At 41.5% G+C, this 18,740-nt stretch overlaps 1 protein-coding gene across 1 annotated transcript in view; it reads right to left on the minus strand.

Annotated features, from left to right (window-relative positions):
• ptprq (protein tyrosine phosphatase receptor type Q) overlaps window positions 1–18,740 on the minus strand; it is a 44,585-nt gene that overhangs the window by 12,035 nt on the left and 13,810 nt on the right. Inside the window, exons 15-41 of the mRNA XM_034233527.1 lie at window positions 17,470–17,567; window positions 16,896–17,064; window positions 16,445–16,705; window positions 16,162–16,322; window positions 14,481–14,592; window positions 12,789–12,897; window positions 11,951–12,065; window positions 10,696–10,765; window positions 10,312–10,511; window positions 9,934–10,162; window positions 9,694–9,822; window positions 9,453–9,599; window positions 9,057–9,220; window positions 8,238–8,739; window positions 7,942–8,103; window positions 7,487–7,666; window positions 7,297–7,404; window positions 6,725–7,006; window positions 5,988–6,269; window positions 5,433–5,553; window positions 5,194–5,348; window positions 4,942–5,087; window positions 4,009–4,180; window positions 2,343–2,663; window positions 1,994–2,269; window positions 1,016–1,167; window positions 514–655 (exon numbers count right to left, since the gene is read on the minus strand). Coding sequence (XP_034089418.1) covers window positions 514–655; window positions 1,016–1,167; window positions 1,994–2,269; window positions 2,343–2,663; window positions 4,009–4,180; window positions 4,942–5,087; window positions 5,194–5,348; window positions 5,433–5,553; window positions 5,988–6,269; window positions 6,725–7,006; window positions 7,297–7,404; window positions 7,487–7,666; window positions 7,942–8,103; window positions 8,238–8,739; window positions 9,057–9,220; window positions 9,453–9,599; window positions 9,694–9,822; window positions 9,934–10,162; window positions 10,312–10,511; window positions 10,696–10,765; window positions 11,951–12,065; window positions 12,789–12,897; window positions 14,481–14,592; window positions 16,162–16,322; window positions 16,445–16,705; window positions 16,896–17,064; window positions 17,470–17,567 — 4,965 coding nt within the window. The remainder of the gene's footprint in view (window positions 1–513; window positions 656–1,015; window positions 1,168–1,993; window positions 2,270–2,342; window positions 2,664–4,008; window positions 4,181–4,941; window positions 5,088–5,193; window positions 5,349–5,432; window positions 5,554–5,987; window positions 6,270–6,724; window positions 7,007–7,296; window positions 7,405–7,486; window positions 7,667–7,941; window positions 8,104–8,237; window positions 8,740–9,056; window positions 9,221–9,452; window positions 9,600–9,693; window positions 9,823–9,933; window positions 10,163–10,311; window positions 10,512–10,695; window positions 10,766–11,950; window positions 12,066–12,788; window positions 12,898–14,480; window positions 14,593–16,161; window positions 16,323–16,444; window positions 16,706–16,895; window positions 17,065–17,469; window positions 17,568–18,740) is intronic.

Here is an 18,740-nt window from a genome sequence, read left to right on the forward strand (position 1 = left end):
GGTGAGGTAGGGGGGGGGGGGGGGCTGGTTATTGAGAACTTTGTGTGTTAGCAGAAGGATTTTGAAGTGTATTCGTTGACGGATAGGGAGCCAGTGCAGGTTTTGAAGGACGGGGGTGATGTGGTCTCTGGAGCGGGTGTGGGTGAGGAGGCGGGCAGCGCAGTTCTGGATGTATTGTAGTATATTTAGAATTTTGGATGATGAACCATACAGGATGCTGTTGCAGTAGTCCAGTCTTGAGGTGATAAATGCGTGAATTTGTTTTTAATAGGACAAGAAGTTATAACTGGTTATAAAATGTTGATTACCTCAGAAATGAATGGCAAAACTTACTGTATTTACATGAGGAGGACATGTTTAAATGGTCTAATGCTTGCATTTATGCTTTTATTTAATTGCCCCTTAAGGGAAAAATAAGGTATTTCAAACTGAATTAAATACACTGTACAAATCAATTTTATTTTCAACCTTCATAAATTGTGTAACATCCCCTGTGTACGGTGTGTACTTTACCTGACTCGTTAGTGGTGAAAGCCACAGGGCTGCTGAACTGATTCCCATGGCCCACTCTGGTGTAACTGTAAACACTGATCTCGTAGGAGCTATGAGGCCTGAAGCCTGAAAGATCCTCGATGGTCGACGGCCCAGAGGAATTCTGAACACACACACACACACACACACACACACACACACACACACACACACACCACACACACACACACACACACACACACACACACACACACACACACACACACACACACACACACACACACACACACACACACACACACACACACATAAATCATCCAATCCTGCTTCCTGGAGTGGGTGTCTTATTGAATTAACACACATACAGTACGTGCCCGTGTGTATAATGTTACTGCTGAGTGGTATCTAGAGTGTGAAATTAGAGCTACCGTAAGTGTGACACTTTTCTTCTCTGGAGTGTGTGTTAGTGTGAGTGTGATGTTGTTATTGAGGGGTAGCTTTCGGTGTGTGAAATTGACGGTACCCTGTGTGTGACGGTGTGTGTGATGAGGTCTCGGATCCTGAAGCCGTACTGTATCACCACTCCATTGGGCTCCAGAGGAGGCTCCCAGCTCAGCCACACAGAGACCGCTGTGTGGTTATATATGGTCAGGTTACGGGGGGGTGACATGGGGCCTGAAACAAAAGTATGGCAAACAGATTAAACGACTGAAACAGAATGTAGTCAGGATACCTTCGTAGTTTCATTAATTAATACCATCTAATAAGGATCTTAGAGAAATATTGGTAGCACTGTCTATGACGTCTTTGTTTATGTTTTGTTATATAAGTAATTACAATGGATTTGTTCAAGATTCAAGGCTTTTATTGTCATTTGTACATAGCTACAGTGTAGTTACGTCAATGAACATCTTAGGTCACAGGCTCCTCCAACAGTGCAGCACAATAAAACAGATACAATAGTGCAAGTAAATACAAATACAATTGAATAGAAGAATAGTCTATATAGTAATTTGGAATATGATATATTAGATAAATCGTTTTTTTAAGTTGCAAACAGATGACTGTTATGGATCTTATTACACCGTAAAGTTATGGTTTTAAGCACTCATAAGTATTCATAATGTTAACAACCATTATAACACAATATAAAGCATTTTATAATGATTTATAAGGTACAAGTATCTAGTACGTTTTTTTCTGCATGGATTATTTTGTATTATAATTCCCATAGTTTTACCATATTGCTCCTGTGGGTATTGTCCAGAGTAATCAATGTATTACATGTTTATTATGTAAGCGCTAAAATAAATACCATGCATTATTATGATTGGTTGCATTATAACCATGCATTACAACTACAGGAATTATAACACACTAAGACCATTTAAAAATAATATCAGCGAGTGACCAACAATTACAAGCATTTATGTTAGCTAACCTTTAAAGTAATTATAAAAAGTGTGTTTATAAAGCATCATAGACATGTTTCCCCACTAACCTCCTTCATCGGTGTGCAGCTGCAGCAGCAGGTAGGGTCCTGAGCCTTTACGCGTAGCAGCTGTAATAGTGATGTTGTAAGCTGTGTATGGAAGCAGGTTGCTGAGGATGAACGAGGTGTTGGGGGTTTGAGTTGTGTTGGAGCCCCCTGGGCCAAAAAGAGTGAGGGTATATTCTGTTATCTCCCCGTTGGCCTCCAGAGGGCGCTGCCAGACCATCGCGATAGAGGATGACGACTGATTCTTGGTGGACACCAGCACCGGAGCAGAACTAGGAACTAAGGAGGAACGATTTCACATTAAAAACATAAACCACACTCCATTAATAGATGTTTGTGTAGATAAACTCACTATCATCATCTGTTCGCAGATACATCGTGCTGGTATGATTGTAGGCCGCGCCAGCACGAGTTGCCGGGGTAACAGTCAACACATAGGGGAAATATTTCCTCAATCTGGTGAACAGAAAGACTGTGTCAGTCGTGCTATGCTTGATGGTCTTGTTGACAGCTGGAGCCCCTTGGTTGGGTAGGTCTGGGAAGATGCCAGCCGCCTGTAAGGTGAGCAGGTAGGTGGGACGGCCGTTGGGCTCCAGGGGAGGGTCCCAGCTGACGATGATGGCAGTGGAGCTGAAGATCTGAGCGGTCAGATTTTTCACTGAGTCACTTGGCACTGGAGAAGGAAACAAGAAGAATGGTGTTACTATTTTTAACTAACATTGACGACACTGATTCAAAACATTTTAATGTGAGTTTACTGTACTATGAGGCAGTAAATGAGGGCATCAATCAAACATACACACTGACACTTGAGGGAAAATGAAGAGCGCACCAGTCATCATCATTATCATCATTATAATCATCATCTATCACAAGCATCGTCATAATTACCGGCAGCATTGTTGGAATTCACAAAATCAAAAACAGCATGTCAAGGAGAACAATTCAGTATTCAGTATTTTAACAAAACAAAAACACAGCAGTAAGACAGCACAGTAAACAGGCTTAGACACATTGTCATAACATATTAATATAAACAGCACATTCAGAGACATAAAGTGGCATTTAGGAGGGAAACGAGCACACGGAAAACCTTGGGAAAGAAAGAGGTTGAGGAGAAAATACTCATCCTGTTCATCGTCTCTGCCCCTCCAAAAATTACGCATGGTACAAAGATAAGAAAAAAAGTGGGGATGAAGGGGAAAGGGGAGGGGATCCATGAGATGAATGAGTGTTGGATGTGAGGGGCCAGGTGTGAGTGGGGGTCTGAGCCCAGCAGGGGGGGGGGGCTTGGCTGTGCCCTGGAGATCCGGTGCTTTGCTGAGAGTGGAACAACTAGAGCACAGGTAGAGATACAGAGTCAGTATGAGCAGTAATAGTTCAGAACATAGAAAACTATTACTATGGCTAAACAAGAAAACATGAATCATGGCATATAAATATGAACTGTTTGTGACAAAGTCTGTGGCGGTTGTCTGCACCATTTTTCCCAAAATAACATAAAAACAAAGAGATCAGAGAGATATTTATTTACTTTATACACTGAGGATTTGTAACTACAACATTACATTCAAATTCTGATTTATGTGACAACAAGGAAATTGTAGCAATGGCACAGCACGAACGTAAGGCTTTTTTATTTTACTTAAATCCTACAGTTCCGTTCTTCTCTGTGTCTTTTAATCCCTTACAACTTTCGTCATGCTTCGCAAAAGGAAACGCAAACTGGCTGTCTCCAAGGCGTCACAGGCGGACAAAAATAGAGCCAGTTTGCAAGACCGACTGTTATTCCCTTTTACTAACAGGCTGAAAGTCCCATCTTCAATCGCAGAGTTTTTATGTCATTTTCATTTTTATAAGTTGAAGAGGTTTTGGAAAAAGTGTGCAGACTAACCTTCCAGTGAGACGTTGTACAATAATATATCTAGCGTTATGTGTAGTATTTCATGTGTAATTCTATTTCTTTATTATTTACATTGGTGCATGTGGGTGTGTGTCAGCAGGTGTGTCTGACTGACCGTCCTCAGGTAATAACAGGACAAGTGGCTCGCTCTGGACCCCCCCGTCCCCCTGCACTGTGCTAGAAGTCATCCACAGCGTGTAGTTTGTGCCTCCAATCAGCCGGGTCAGAGTGAAGTAGAGGGCTGAATCAGGAGAGGCCGGCTCAGGTAGGTCTGACACTGGAACCCTCTATGGAGAAAAACAAATGTTAGTTTGGTTTTCATACACTACAATCGAAATTTAAAGAGATCAGAACAGATGCTTTTCAAATGAAAGAAAAACCCAACATTAAATGTCTTTCTTTTTTTTTACCACAAGCAGTCAGGAAGAGTCTGCATTAATTTAGAACATGGATAAAAATAAAGAAGCGCCTGAAACATTTTAAAAATAAATGCAGAAACAAATATTTGGCCATGAAGAATTGTTTGTTCACAGATTTAAAAAAATCAATTATTTATATAGTGGTATGAAGACAGCATCATACATCTTCAGTCCTTTCCGAACCCAGCCAGAGGGATTATTTAATGCTTGTTATTATTTTCTTATATTTTGGCCTTGAGGACAGCATAACAAGCAGTTAGGCCAACCCTGCTGTATTATGAAGTTATAACGTTGATATGAAGCATTTCTTAGCAATTTACTAGTTAGTATTAGTTCATAATTTAGACATCCAGCAGAAACAAGGCAATATTGCTAAATTGTCTAAATTCAGAGTTTCGATTGTGTCCAAAATGTTCTATCTTTTAGCTCTGCTTTGTTCTCCACCGACTCCAGAGAGAATGATTTGTTTCTTTAGCAGCTAACAGGATCACTGTGTTCACCAGCCTGTCACTAGCTCTGCTGTTTGATGCTGTGCGGGGAGCATGCAGAGTGATTAGCTGGCAACAACTACCTGCTGCTGGAAGAGGGTTACTGAGATCAGTGCGAGGGAACCAAAGTTTGTGTCTCACCTGCTCAGCCACAGTGTCGTTATAAGAGTAGTATATAGAGTAGTGTACAATGAGTCCATTAGGTTCAGTAGGCGGGTGCCACAGCAAGGTGACGGAGGAGGTGGTCACATTTGCAAAAGTCACATTCTGCGGGGAGTCAAATGGTTCTGAGAAACACACAGATAAATATTCAGAAGGAGGAAGAAACTACACACATGGTGATTAATTATTTTGATGTAATTTGTCTTAATGGTCTTAAACATCCTCCAGCACCTGCATCAGTGGTGGTGAAGCTGATGTAGATCAGCACTCCTCCATCTCCCAGTCGGGTCCAGCTGGAGACAGAGGCGTTGTAGTGGCTCTCTGAGTCTACATTAATAACCACTGACGTTCCCGTCACATTCTGCCACAGCTCAGTCGTTTCATTCCTATCAAAGAGAGCCACTATTTATGTTGCAATGTGTTTCTGAATCTCTACAGTCAAACAGGGAGAAGGAAATTAGGAAACTCACCAAACTCTGACTTTGTAGTAGAGTATGTCTGAATTGGCTTCGTGCGGTGGTTGCCATGACAACTCTACTTCATAATCTGACAACTTCCTGGCGAGGAGAAACTGAGGAGCTGTGTTTGGGGCTGAGATGCAGGAGAAAGACTTTCCAGTGAAAAAACACAATCAGGAGGATGGGCCTAATCAATACAGACACTGAGGAGTGATGAAAAATATATTTGCACTGGGGAACTAGGAACCTCAGGTGGCCCCTCAGGAAAGTGCCTGAGAGAAACTGAATGTTTCCCTGAAATAAAAGACTGGTTAGTTGAAAGGACTCTGTTGTATGTGCTTCTCAGAGCTGATTGGAGACAAGAGCGTCACGTGGCATCAAACACCTGTGATGTAACACCATTAGCATGATCTGAAATAGAGATGTAACTGAGGAGGATAAGACGAGAGGAAAGTCAGATTTAATCAGATGCCCTCCGAACTCTGTCATGATGTAATCGTGCAGCGTACTGGATCTGAAAACAAACCCTCCCTCTTTCTCCCCCCCCCCCCCCCCAACCCTTCTCACCATCCTCCAGTGTAGTGATGTTCAGCGGATCACTGCTGTAGTTCCCAGGCCCAACGCGTGTGTGTGCTTGCACCATGACGCGGTAGTTGGCGTACTTCCTCAGATGTGTGATGTGGATGTAGTTGGTAGGGGAGGTGAGGTTCAGGTAGTGGCTGGAGTTCCACAGCTGCAGGCTGTAGTGGGTAATGATCCCGTTTGGCAGCAGAGGGGGCTGCCAGGTCACGTTCACCTCGCTGGGACTGACCGACTCATAAGTAACGTCATACGGAGGACTGCCCGGGACTGAAGAGAGAACACAAGAAGATGCACTGTTATTAAAATCTGAAAATGTGGTATTGTTACTCAATATTTTTAATAAGTGCATATTAGCTACAGTAGCTGCAACCAACAACAGTTTGAATCATTGATAAATCCAAAGATTATTCTGTAAATGAGTGAATAATTGTTTGGTCTATGGGATAGTTAATAGTTAAGTTAATAGTTAAAAATATCCATCCCAGTTTCCCCAAATCCTAGATGTTTTCTTTAAAAAAATACAGTTTTTCAGTCAAAAAAAGATATTTAGTTTAGTAAGATGTACTACCCAGGAAAGCAGTACATTTCTATATTTTCAGAGTTTGAAAACAGAATGAATAGATTTTAGCTTAGGATTATTTTCCTGTAGATCAACTAATTAATCATTCTACTAATTGTTGCAGCTCTAGCATTCACGTTGTTGAATGCATCCATCAACACACCGTCTTCTCCGGACAGCAGGTACAAAGATTCTGACGTTTGGTTGCCGTGGCCGTAACGGGTGTACGCCCTCACAGTCACGTTGTAGTAGGAGAAAGGCTTCAGGTTCATCAGAGTTGCTGTGTTTGAGGATGTGTTCAGTAACTCAGAGTAGGACTCGTTCTCATACTGGACTTCGTAATAATGGATCATCCCATTGGCTTGCTCTGGGGCGGACCAGGCCAATGTGGCGGCGAGGGGGCTGGTGGCGACCACAGTGAGGTTCACAGGGGGGGAATCAGGCTCTGGGGATGGACCGACAAGAAAATCACAGATTGAAAAAAAATGAATTGAACAAAATCAAATCAAACAATCCAATAATTAGGCTGAAATATCCTCATAATAAATATTGGGAGCAAAATAATACTTTAATTGTTGATAGTTTGCATGCCACAGACTAGGCACCCACAACAATAAAAAAAGAAGGTAAAACAGCTTCAGAAACATATAAAACACAATATCTGCATTATTTTAACAACTCTAACAAATGTTTTGACCGTTGTGTATTGCCGTTGCCTTTGTTTTCAGCACATACCGTCCTCTAAGGTGAAAATAAAGATGTCATCTTCCTCCGACAGGGAGCTCTCTCCCACAGCTGTAGAAGCAGCTACGCGTAGCTTATAACCAGTATACTTGTCCAGATCTATACATTAGAAAATAGATATTTATCAACAACCTGTATTATAATGAGTATAACGACTGTACAGAAAAGGTGATTTCTCTACCTGTTATCAATATGCTGGTAGCGTTGGTAGACCACTTCAGGGCTTGATCACTGTGCAGTTTGAGGCCGTAGACGGTGTAATGTGTGATCCGCCCGTTGGGGTTAAGTGGTGGCGCCCAGCTCACTAGTATGGAGGTGGAGCTGATGTTTTGATAGGACACTTCCAGCACTGAGCTAGGGACTAAACAAAACATGCAGAACTAGACATTATAAAATAAATATGTTGTTTCGGGGGTTTTGCAGGCCTGATCATTTGTTATGAAAATTAATTGTCAATACTAATTACTTGAAATACTTTATTTATATACATTTTCCTATTCTTTCTAAACTTAGAACTTAGAAGATTAACATACAGTATTTGACGAGCTGTATTGTTTCAGGGTTGTATACAAATGGTTGATTTCACCAATTTAGCATGTGTAAATTAAATGTATTGTAATGAAATGGTGCACCCACCCTGCTCCCTGGTCTTCTCAGTGATATCTGTTGCAGGACCCTCTCCCACTGGTGTGGAAGCAGTGACCTTGAATGTGTACTCGGTGAAGGGATTCAGATCTGACACCAGGTAAGACAACTCCTCAGACAAAACGTCCATCACCTCCTCTCTCATTGTTACACCTGCAACACGCATGCAAGACACAGATGGATACACAAGAGCGCACACACACAATTTATAAGCACAGATAAAAATACTTTTCCAATGGGCTGCAGGAAGTTAAGGGAAGCAGTGTGTTTTGGGAGTTCTCTCGTACCTGTAGCACCAGAAGTTGCTGTGTTGCGTGTTAAAAAGGGTCCTGTAATTGATGCATCTTGAGTAAACAAGCGTAGCTGGCTTGGGGTCAGGGCCAAGCGTGATGAATCTGAGGTCAGATCTCCAGCCTGGGATTGCTTTGTCAGCCAAGGTGGAGGCGTAGCCGATGGCACAGAGGTAGGAGAAAATGAAGAAGTCCCAGAGACTGCAGAGTCAGAGGATTGAGTGTTTGTGCTGTCAGAGTGTGAAGCAGAAATGTAACTTGTGTTGGGCTCCTCGGTGACCGCGGAGGCAGCGGTTTCTTGAGCATAGGTGTTAGTGATTTGGTCGGAGTGTGTTATGCCAGAAGCAGTTGAACCTTTGGGAAGGGTGCGATCAGGGACAGTGGCAGTGAATGTCGACGGAGATGTGATCAGACTGAGCTCAGCTGTTCTCTTACGTCGCCCGGAATTGTTACTGACATCAGGGGGAACAATCTCATCTTCAGGCAAATCAGTTGTATTCTGAAAGAAGAAAAAACTACAGTTAGTGTCTGTAGTTTTGGGGTTGGGAGCAGTTTTTCTAAAGGGCAGTCGAAACCTTGTACAGGTGTTTATGATACTCTGTCCTTTCCCTGAAGGCCATCAAGAGAGGAGTTTTTACATTGCAAATCCTCTTTTCTTCAATATGTACAGTAAGTAAATGCAGGGTTAACAGTAACATTTGCTCCAACCTTTCTAGATGAACAGGCTCAGGTTTTAAAACTGAATTGTTATCATTACTAAACTGTATTGGGAAACATTTTTGGTGGTTTTAGGAATATGTTTACTATCTGGCCTACCATTTCAGCAGTGAGGGTGATGTCCTGCAGCAGGGTGACGCCAACCAGAACCTGCAGTTTGTACTGTATGATCGGACCATTGGGCTGGGCAGGGATCCTCCAACTCACACGGATTGAAACTGAATCCTCAGCTTCAGCTATCAAGTCCTGTACTGCACTGGGTGCTACTCACACAAATAAAGAGCCAAAGAGAATTAGACACAGACATAGAAGTACAGAAAACACACCTCGGGAATATTTATTAGACTTTAATGTGTCATCTTTGACTTTTCTGTAGCTGTGCGTGTTATTGTGTCACCCTTTTCCTCCCCAAAAGAATGTTATGAGTGAATTTATGAGGATTCATCTAAATGCAAAATAACATATGTAAGTATATTAGTATGCAAGTACACCCACCTTCTGCAGGTGTAATCACATCATCCTGCGCTGCTGGGCCTACTTCTCCAGACACTTTGGCTCTGACGGCCAACGTGTACCTTGTGAAGGGACTCAAACCAGTCAGAGCAAACCGCGTGTCTGCTGTGCTGTTCTCATACAAATATCCTGGGATGAAGGGGAAATAGAAACGTGTGGATTTCAATCAGTTTAGAGTTTATGCAGTTAAAGTTTATGCATTAATGTGAGTGTATTTCAAAACCTGTAGGTCCATAAAGGTAGATAACGTAGGTGTTTTTTCCTGTGATGATGTTGGGAGAGCTCCAGGACACGGATATAGATCTAGATGTCATATTCAATACAACAAGGTTTGTTGGGGAGTCTTCTGGGGCTGCAGAAATAGAAATAAAGATGTTCTTAAATGTTGCAAATATTGAATATCCCACTAATCAATACACCAGTTAAACAGAAGCTACGGCCTGGTTTACTTCTTTTTCCACACCTGATTCTGGCATGCGGACCATAGTGGAGGCTATCTGTCCCTCTCCGTCAGAGGTGAAGGCAGAAACTTCGAATAGATATGCGGTATAAGGGCGTAGCTGATCAACCCCTACTGATATGGGCACACTCCAGGCGGCTGCAGGGGGCACAGCGGAGTGGGTGATGGGTGACGACGAGGCTGTTATCTCCACGGGACTGGGAGTCGCACGGGACAGGATATCGGCTGCATCCTGCACATACAAAATCATAAAGGACAATTCAAGCCTTATATAATACACATGACCGGATTTGTGCCTTGGTAGCATCTAAAATGCTGACACAAACAGAACATTTCACAATAACAGTTGAATTAAAAGAGGGTGACAGAATGATGCAGTACATTGCAGTGAGGCAGCGCTCCGGTCATGATGTCCTCTGCATTGACCTCCAGCGTGCGAACCGTCTGCCCGGTACGAGCGTGTTTAGCCTTGACAGCAAACTTTGTGATGAGGCCGTTGATGCGGTGTGGCAGGAACCAAGTAACCAACACATTGGTGTGGTTCTGAGAAAACGCTGTCAAGTTGGTCACCAGGCCAGGGGCTGCAGGAAATGCAACATAGCAGTGAGTGAGGCAGAACATATTTTGTTAAAGGTATAATGGAGCATTTGCCTGAAAAACAATGCATAGACTTACGCACACACACAAATAAATAAACAATTAGCAAGATCATTACTCTTTTAGATGTAAAGATTATTATGCAAATAGGTGTGCATGAAAACTCACGGGATTCCGCTGTCTTGATGTATAAAGATTTGCTGAAGGCTCCTATTCCAGCTGGAGATATGGCTGCTACCTGACGTGACAGAGAGTAAGAGAGGAAGTATGTATAATCATTAATTCATTCTCCTGTCAATAGGGCATGGATTAGCATCTGAGGCAATGATCACTGCAATAATGATACATTATACACGGGTATGTTGACAGTAATTAAAAGCACTCTGAATTGATTTAAACAGAATAAACTAAAATGAATGACAAATACATTAATAATGACATGAAAGTAAAATACCAATTTAAGTCTGATTATCAGGCTAATGGAGTATTCATCTAAAAGGACAATAATTAATGCCCCCTCTAAAACATCTTGGAACATCCATCTGCAGCTTCATTTACTTTATATTTGTACTGGAGCACTATGAAAAGCATTGTATATTAAACACACATTTTTACTTATCAATAAGTATACAACTTAATTATATGTAAATCTTTTTTGTGACATATTAGTTGTAGCTTACAGTATCTATGTTTTGATAGTTTGTCAGCTCAGCTTTGTGCATGGCATGGTGGGCCCACACACTCACAGGTGAGATATAGTAATAGGATACACACACACACACACACACACACACACACACACACACACACACACACACACACACACACACACACACACACACACACACACACACACACACACACACACACACACACACACACACACACACACACACACCACACACACACACACACACACACACACACACACACACACACACACACACACACACACACACACACACACACACACACACACACACTCACACTCATAAGCATACATGTGCGCACACAAGGTAGGTATAATCCCGCTGTGTGTCCATTTTAATGAAGGTCATTGTGGGTTAATGAATTCTGAAAACTAATAAGCACGATCACATTCAAGTTCAGTGACAACAGACAGTGGAAAGAGCCATGGCTGATCCATAGATCTGTTTACCTGATTAATAATGCAATCAGGATCAATTACCAGCATTAAGCCAGATCAAGAGAATAGTCTGCTCCAGTGGGATCTGTCCGCATGATAATACAGGAGGACAGGTCTCAGAAAAAGAAAAAAAGAATATGTAATACCACATCTAACAGTCATACCCATTGAATTTGTATGTTTGGACAAATCTTCGGCTAGTTGTATTTGAGTTCCCCAAAGCACATTCCTATCAGCTACCCTGTGACGGCATCAACCTTGAGTTGATTATCTCACCTCGATGTGGTATGTAGAGCCGGAGGTGAAGTCAGTGAGCAGGGTCTCTGGGATGTCCAGGTACTTGGTCACCTGTGTGAATGTGGGGTCGGGGTAGGGACACACCTCCTTGTACCTGCAGAGAGAAATCAGTTTTCACGATCATCATCTCCCAACTCACATTTTACCACACAGTACCAGGCTGGTTAAAGTACTCCAAATCTTAATTTGGATTTAGGTAAATTTGGCTAAGAAGAACAATAACTCAAGTACAGTATTTAAAAAAACACTTATGGTACTTGTTACTTAGTATTTATATGTTATGTTACCATACTCCATTATATTCAGAGGGGTATGAGAGGGCAATTCTATTATAAATATAATTAGCTTTTAAAACCTGAATATTGTCTGCTGAAATTAATGTCTCTCGTTGGGTTATTTTAGAAAAAAATTTTTTTAAGTCTTTAATGGGTTATTTTCGTATTAAATGAAGACTTAAAAAGGAGAAATAGAGTGTGTAATTCACATATATACCTAAATGTACATAAAAAGTAAGAGCAAATAAGTTATATATTACAAATTATTTATATTTTACAACACTATGATGTGTTTTATATCATTAAATATCTTTAAATTGTCTTTAACTACATTTATATGTTTTCATGATCTCATGATGACTCAGCACCTGATTGGCATTTGCAAAGACAATTGTGCTGCCTTAGACAAAGACAACAAAGGTTTCCTGTATTGTGAATTTCAGAATCACAGCCTATGTATATGGACCCATGGTAATAAAGCATTCATTGTATTCAAGCCAAGTCTTGAATTACAGTTTTCCAAGTAGACAACAAAGAATTACCTTATGACGTATCCGTCAATATTATCGCCATTAGATGGCGTTGTCCAGGAGAGAAGAATACCATTAGATCCTACGGCCTCTCCTTCTAGGCCAAAAGGTGGTCCAGCAACTACAGGAAGAGAAGGGAAGTGTGTGGAGGAGAGAAGAGTCTCATGTTTACTCTACAGTATCTAATATCATAAATAGGGCAAGCATCTAATATTGATATATTGTGTTAGATCAGTGGTTCTCAACTGGTCAGGCCTCGGGACCCACTTTTTACTTGGTCAATACATCGCGACCCAACATTTTGAAGCACTCAAATCTATTCAACAAAAAATCGTGCTGTAATATATACGCTTTTCAGCAAACAATATTAATAAAAGTGAAGTACAGTGCATATATCCCTTATATCCCTTCACAGAACTAAAGTATGCTTTTAAAAAAGGTTTAATGAAATGATGGAATCAAACCTGAACTATATAAAAAGGCACACATGCTGAAAACCCAACCCCAGCAGGGGGGTCTGGGGGGATTCTCCCCCAGGAGATTTTTAGAAATAGTAACATAAACTACGCATTCTGGTACACTCTGAGAAGAAAATAAATAAATCTATTACTACCCGACATATTAATAATATTTTATGCCATTGTTTGTTTTTCACTTTGTTCTGATATCTTGCTGCGAGAAGAGTAAAGAGGAGATAGTCTGTGTGACTTACTTTAAATTGTGGGTAAGGGTAGATAGCTCCCATTGTTCTGTGACCTGTCAATCATCAGACCGGGGGTCATATTTCATTGTGTGTTCATTTTTATCTGAAGTACCCATGGATGTAAAGAAGAGTTCTACCGCAACCCCGGCAACAATCTTGATTCTGATTGGCCAGAAGACTCGAAAAAACATCAGCAAATATATTTTATTGAGAAGATGATCACTACGTGACAGAAGTTTTCAAAACCGTTTATGGTCTCCGGTATTTCCAGTCCAACGCCGACTGCATGCACAGCGTTAGAAAATCGGGCCTTCAAAATAAAAGTTTGACTTTTTCCCAAAAAAAAAAATTCAAAATCTTTTTTTTTTCAATTTTTTTTCTTCACTCACACATTCGCGACCCACTCGAAACGGGTCCGCGACCCACCAGTTGAGAACCACTGTGTTAGATAACTACTGTATATCAAAACTAAATTGAACACAATATCCGGGTAACTTGAAGAATAGTGTTGTTGTCTGTCGGGGACTTATCTTCAAAGGGTTAGTATATGTGTGTGTGTTTGTGTGTATGTGTGTGTTTGTGTGTGTGTGTTTTTAAGGTTGAACTCTAATGAATAAGGCCTCACACAGCAGTGGCATTTCACTGACATTCACTGCAGACCCATTCATTCTGCGGTTCAAAAGCTCTGGCTTAAATTACCTAAGAGGAATTACACAGGGAACGGAGTATAAACCCCCCCACCCCTAACACACATACAAAGACACACACACTGTGCTGACTCCTTTCTCTCAGCAAGTGTGTATGTGCTATACAAGAACCGATTTGTACAGCAGAGGGCAGACGAGAACTTGATGGCACTTGAACTTCATCCCAAATTGCTCCTGTGGGGATTGTCCACAGTACCGAATGTATGTAAGTCGCTTTGGATAAAAGCGTCTAACAAATTACATGTAATGTAATCGTACAACAGCATCGTAGCATCAACAGCGCGCACGTCTTACCGCTCTCGTTGGTGTTGATCATGCGACTGACTCCGGGGCTGATGTTGGAGGAGGAGGATGCTGAGACCGTTACACTGTACTGTGTCCCCGGACTGACATTCACCACATCGGCCTGTGTAAACACACATTTAGGAATAAATTGTCAATCAAGAATTCTTCCATTAACACCCTCGTCATGATTTAAAAGAATGTTAATTAAAGAATTAATGTTTTTTTTAAAGTGTACATTGCTCTATAACTATATAAGAGAATGGAGAAAATGTCCTACCACAATTTCATAAAGCCTCAAATGTTGCTTGTTTATTGACTTGTTTTTGGCAAAAGTCACATTCCCAGATATTTAATTTGGTATCATATCAACATATCGGAAAGCAGAACATTTTCATAATTGTGAAGTTGGAAATAGAGAATTTTAGTAAGTATTTGTTTGAGAAAAAAAGTTTCTGTAAATAAAAGCAAGAAAAATCAAAACAATTCCTATAAAAACCTCAACAGCCTTCTGTTATTGTATTTCATCATATAGACTACTGAAGAATCATCACAAAAATGTAAAGCGAAACCTTGAATCTTCAGCCATCTGCATCAGTATAAAGGTGGGTGGTTGTAAATGGATGACAGCTTGTTTCTGCTAGCTTGTTTATATATTTATGTGTCTGGGTGACAGAAAACAGGTCTGCAGTCTTTTTGCTTTAGTGTGTGTTTCAACCAACATGTGCTCCTGTGATATCAGTATGTGGGGTGGTGATGAATCACACTAATAACTTATGTTACCAACTGGAAATATAAACAAACATTTTACAGTCTGTTAGTGTTAATATTATCTTCAGTATATTGGCATATAAACACCTACTGTATGTGCACAGCAATGCCATATATTGAGTGTTGAATTCTTACCTGTGAGTGTACCTGTCCCAGGCAGAGTGTGAGCAGCAGGATGAGAGAGGAGAAGGCCATGCTGGGTAGCAGAGTTAGCTTTAGTTTAGACACAGCAGGTTAGAGGCCTCGCCAGGAAACATGCATCCAGTGTTAGTGCTTGATGGTTAGCAGTGATCTACAGGTAATCCACGGAGGTAAACAGGAATAACTCCAGGTTTAGGAGCCGGTTAGTGACATGAGTAAAGATCACAGGGTTAGTTATCCAGGCATCGGAAATAAACAGCTCTTGGTCTTGAGGTATTCCAAAAGTTGTTTTGGCTAACCAGGGAAGGCAGAGGGTCCTCTCATTAGCACAAGGCAAACGTTCTCCCTCTTGTCTCTCTCTCCGGGGAGAGCTGCTTAAGCAAATGAATGATTCAGGGTTGAGCTCATGAGGCCAATTCAATAAATAATGAGATCTATTACTCAACTGTGTGCCTCTGTGTGTGTGCTGTGTAAGGTTACATTTTGGGGGGTATCCGACACCTGGCAGCAGGTAGGAGACAGCAAGGGGCGGGATTTGGTTGAATGGGAGGAATGATAATGCATGCATGTTTGAGTGGTTATGTTTTGTGCATTTAGAATCATAACTCAGCTGCAAGTCAAGAGCAAGACAATGCTAGGCTCCTCCAAGGTCTTGGTATTCACACAAACTGTAATGTCCTGTTGTCTAAATGTTGACAATGACTTTATTTGGTGATGAACTAAATACAAATTAAATAAATATATCATTTCAACTACACAGTGTGTTTTATTGAGTGTGTACCTCAATATATCCGTCATGTGCAGGGTGCACTGTGACTTTTCCATGGTTCGGTAGAAGGGTGACTTGGTAGTGATCCACACACCCCGCCGCCTGCTCCCAGCGAAGCGAGAATGCATGTGCCAACACATTCATGATACGCACTCCTCGCACAGGGGCTGGCACTCATGGAAGACAGTAAAGGGAGAAATGGAGTCAGACAGGTGAGACAGTTTCAGTAATTTAGTGAAAAGCCAATCAGGGTTGGAGATTATGTTGTGTTGCAGCCCCTCATGTTTTCATCTACCTGTGGTCACAGTCAGAAAGGCAGCGCTCCCTGCTTTCACCCCTCTCACTCTCTCAGCGCTCACGTTGTAGCTGCAGCCATCCGCCAGACCTGTAAACACGGCAACCCGCTTCTCCCTGGGAACGGTGAGTGTGTTTGTGACTGACGTGTTGACCACAGTGACTCTGTGAAAGTCAAACTCTCCTACAGCACTGTCCCAGCTCACAGAGATAGAGGAGGAGTTCATGTTTTCTACATGAAGGGCGCATAATCCTGCTGGGCCTGGAAACAAATATTTGTTTTATTTACAACTTTAGTTTTCATCTCTTAGGCCACATTTAATGTATTTGTCTGTGTCGCTAGGGCTTTATGTTCTAACTGAGGAATCACCCAAAGCGTTCTGTAATGCTGCACAGATTTAAGGCCTGTCTGTTTTTGTGTCTGTGTACCTGCATGCATGAGTGTGTCTTACGTGTGCTGAACTCTCGGAGGACGGGCTGACTGGTTTCTGAGCTCAGCACGCTCTGAATGCTGACACAATAGTCTGATCCCGGGATCAAATCCCTGATCTCATAACATGTGCCCCGGACAAGCACCTCAATCCAAGACTTCCTGTCCACAGACCGCAGGCCAAAAACAAGCTGAGAAATACAAAAATAAATCCCTTTTGAGGCCTTACAAAACGTCATTCAAGTTTCAATTACACTTTTTTGTTCTTCAATCCTGTATATATCGAATAATGTTTCTAGTTTATTTCTGTGGGTATGTAATGTGCTTGGTCATTCTCCCTGGTCGGGGCTCTACAGAGGTCATACATCTTTAAAGGGCTGGTAACTAAATATGTGGTGTGTCGACAAAAGGTTGCTAAGTAACCAACAGGTGAGTGCAGTGCAGGCCCTGACGCAAGAGGCCTCATTTGTCCTCGAACAAAAAAAAATGTGTTTGTAAGACAAATGACAAGGACTTCTTGAAAGTTAGAATGTGTACCAAAATATAATGCCCATCTCTCCTTCTGTGATTGATAAGGTGCAGCAGTTTTATCTCACCGTGTACCCCTCCACCTGTCCTAGTGGTGCTCTCCAGGTGACAAACACAGACGTCACTACCTGCTCTGAAAGAACCACATCCTGCGGCATCCCTGGATCTGGAGACCATATTTCCATTAGCATGTGCCAGTAAGTAGACTCATAATCATCGTTTGTATCTCTAGGTAATACATACATACATATACCAACCCAGTCTCATGGCATTTCGTGTTCACCAACACGATTTTTAATCTATTGATTCGTGATCACCAACACGATTTCCCCCTTTTTTTCGTGTTGCACAGCACGATTTTAAAAGCAATGTATTTCTACTGGTAATGACGCTCATGGAAGCACGGCATTCGTCTATGTCGGCTGCCCTTAAAGGCAATGTGAGCGTCCATTCTCATTGGATAACGGATAATTGTACACCCGGAAGTAAGTATTCCCCTTACTGTCGATTGATTTTACAGTGATATCTGCACTACTCATCGACTAAAAAACACCAGATTATCCTTGTTAATTACACAACATTGATTGGTTTAAATTGTGTGCAATGCTTTTGTATTTTTCCCCTTCGATTCGGAGAAACAAATATTTTTTCGGAGTAAAGGATGGCAGAAAACACTACACTACCCAGAATCCCCAGCTATCGTTTGGACTACACCATGTGCTCTGTTTGACAAACCCCGTTTTTTTTCACCATTCATTCCAATGGCTGGCGTCTATGTCACGTGATCTTCAAATTTCTCCCTGCAGAAAAAAAAACATGGCCGAACTTCGTTTTATTCTCGTTGGAAAATGCCTATTTAAAGTTAGTTTGGCCATTAAAATGCGTTTTGATGTCATTTGATGCGAGAAATATGAGTTGTTATTTCAGATTATGTGTGCAGTGGATGTACATGATCTTTAGTTTGCTAGTTATTACGAAGATTACTTCAGGAAGTTTTCATTGCTACCAAGGTGGTTGCTAGGGACGCTGCTATCGATATTATTTCTGTTATGTTGTGTAACTGTTTAATGGTGTTATCTTTATTGCTACCCCCTTCCCCGTCAACGTATAGTGTTGGTCCACAGCGCAAACATATTAGTTTAACAAAATCCGCATCTAAAGATAGCCTACGTTATTTTCCTCTGTGCAATTCCAGTCTCACATCTCACAGCACATCGTCATTAACAAATAACGGAAACAGACCGAAAACATTTAAAAAAAATACTTTATTCCGAGTGTGCTTGCTTTTCTCTTTGAAAGTCATCACATAACGGCATTGTAATACACGGTTCGGCTCCAT

This window comes from Gymnodraco acuticeps, unplaced genomic scaffold (genome assembly GCF_902827175.1).
Source record: "Gymnodraco acuticeps unplaced genomic scaffold, fGymAcu1.1, whole genome shotgun sequence".
NCBI lineage: Eukaryota > Metazoa > Chordata > Actinopteri > Perciformes > Bathydraconidae > Gymnodraco > Gymnodraco acuticeps.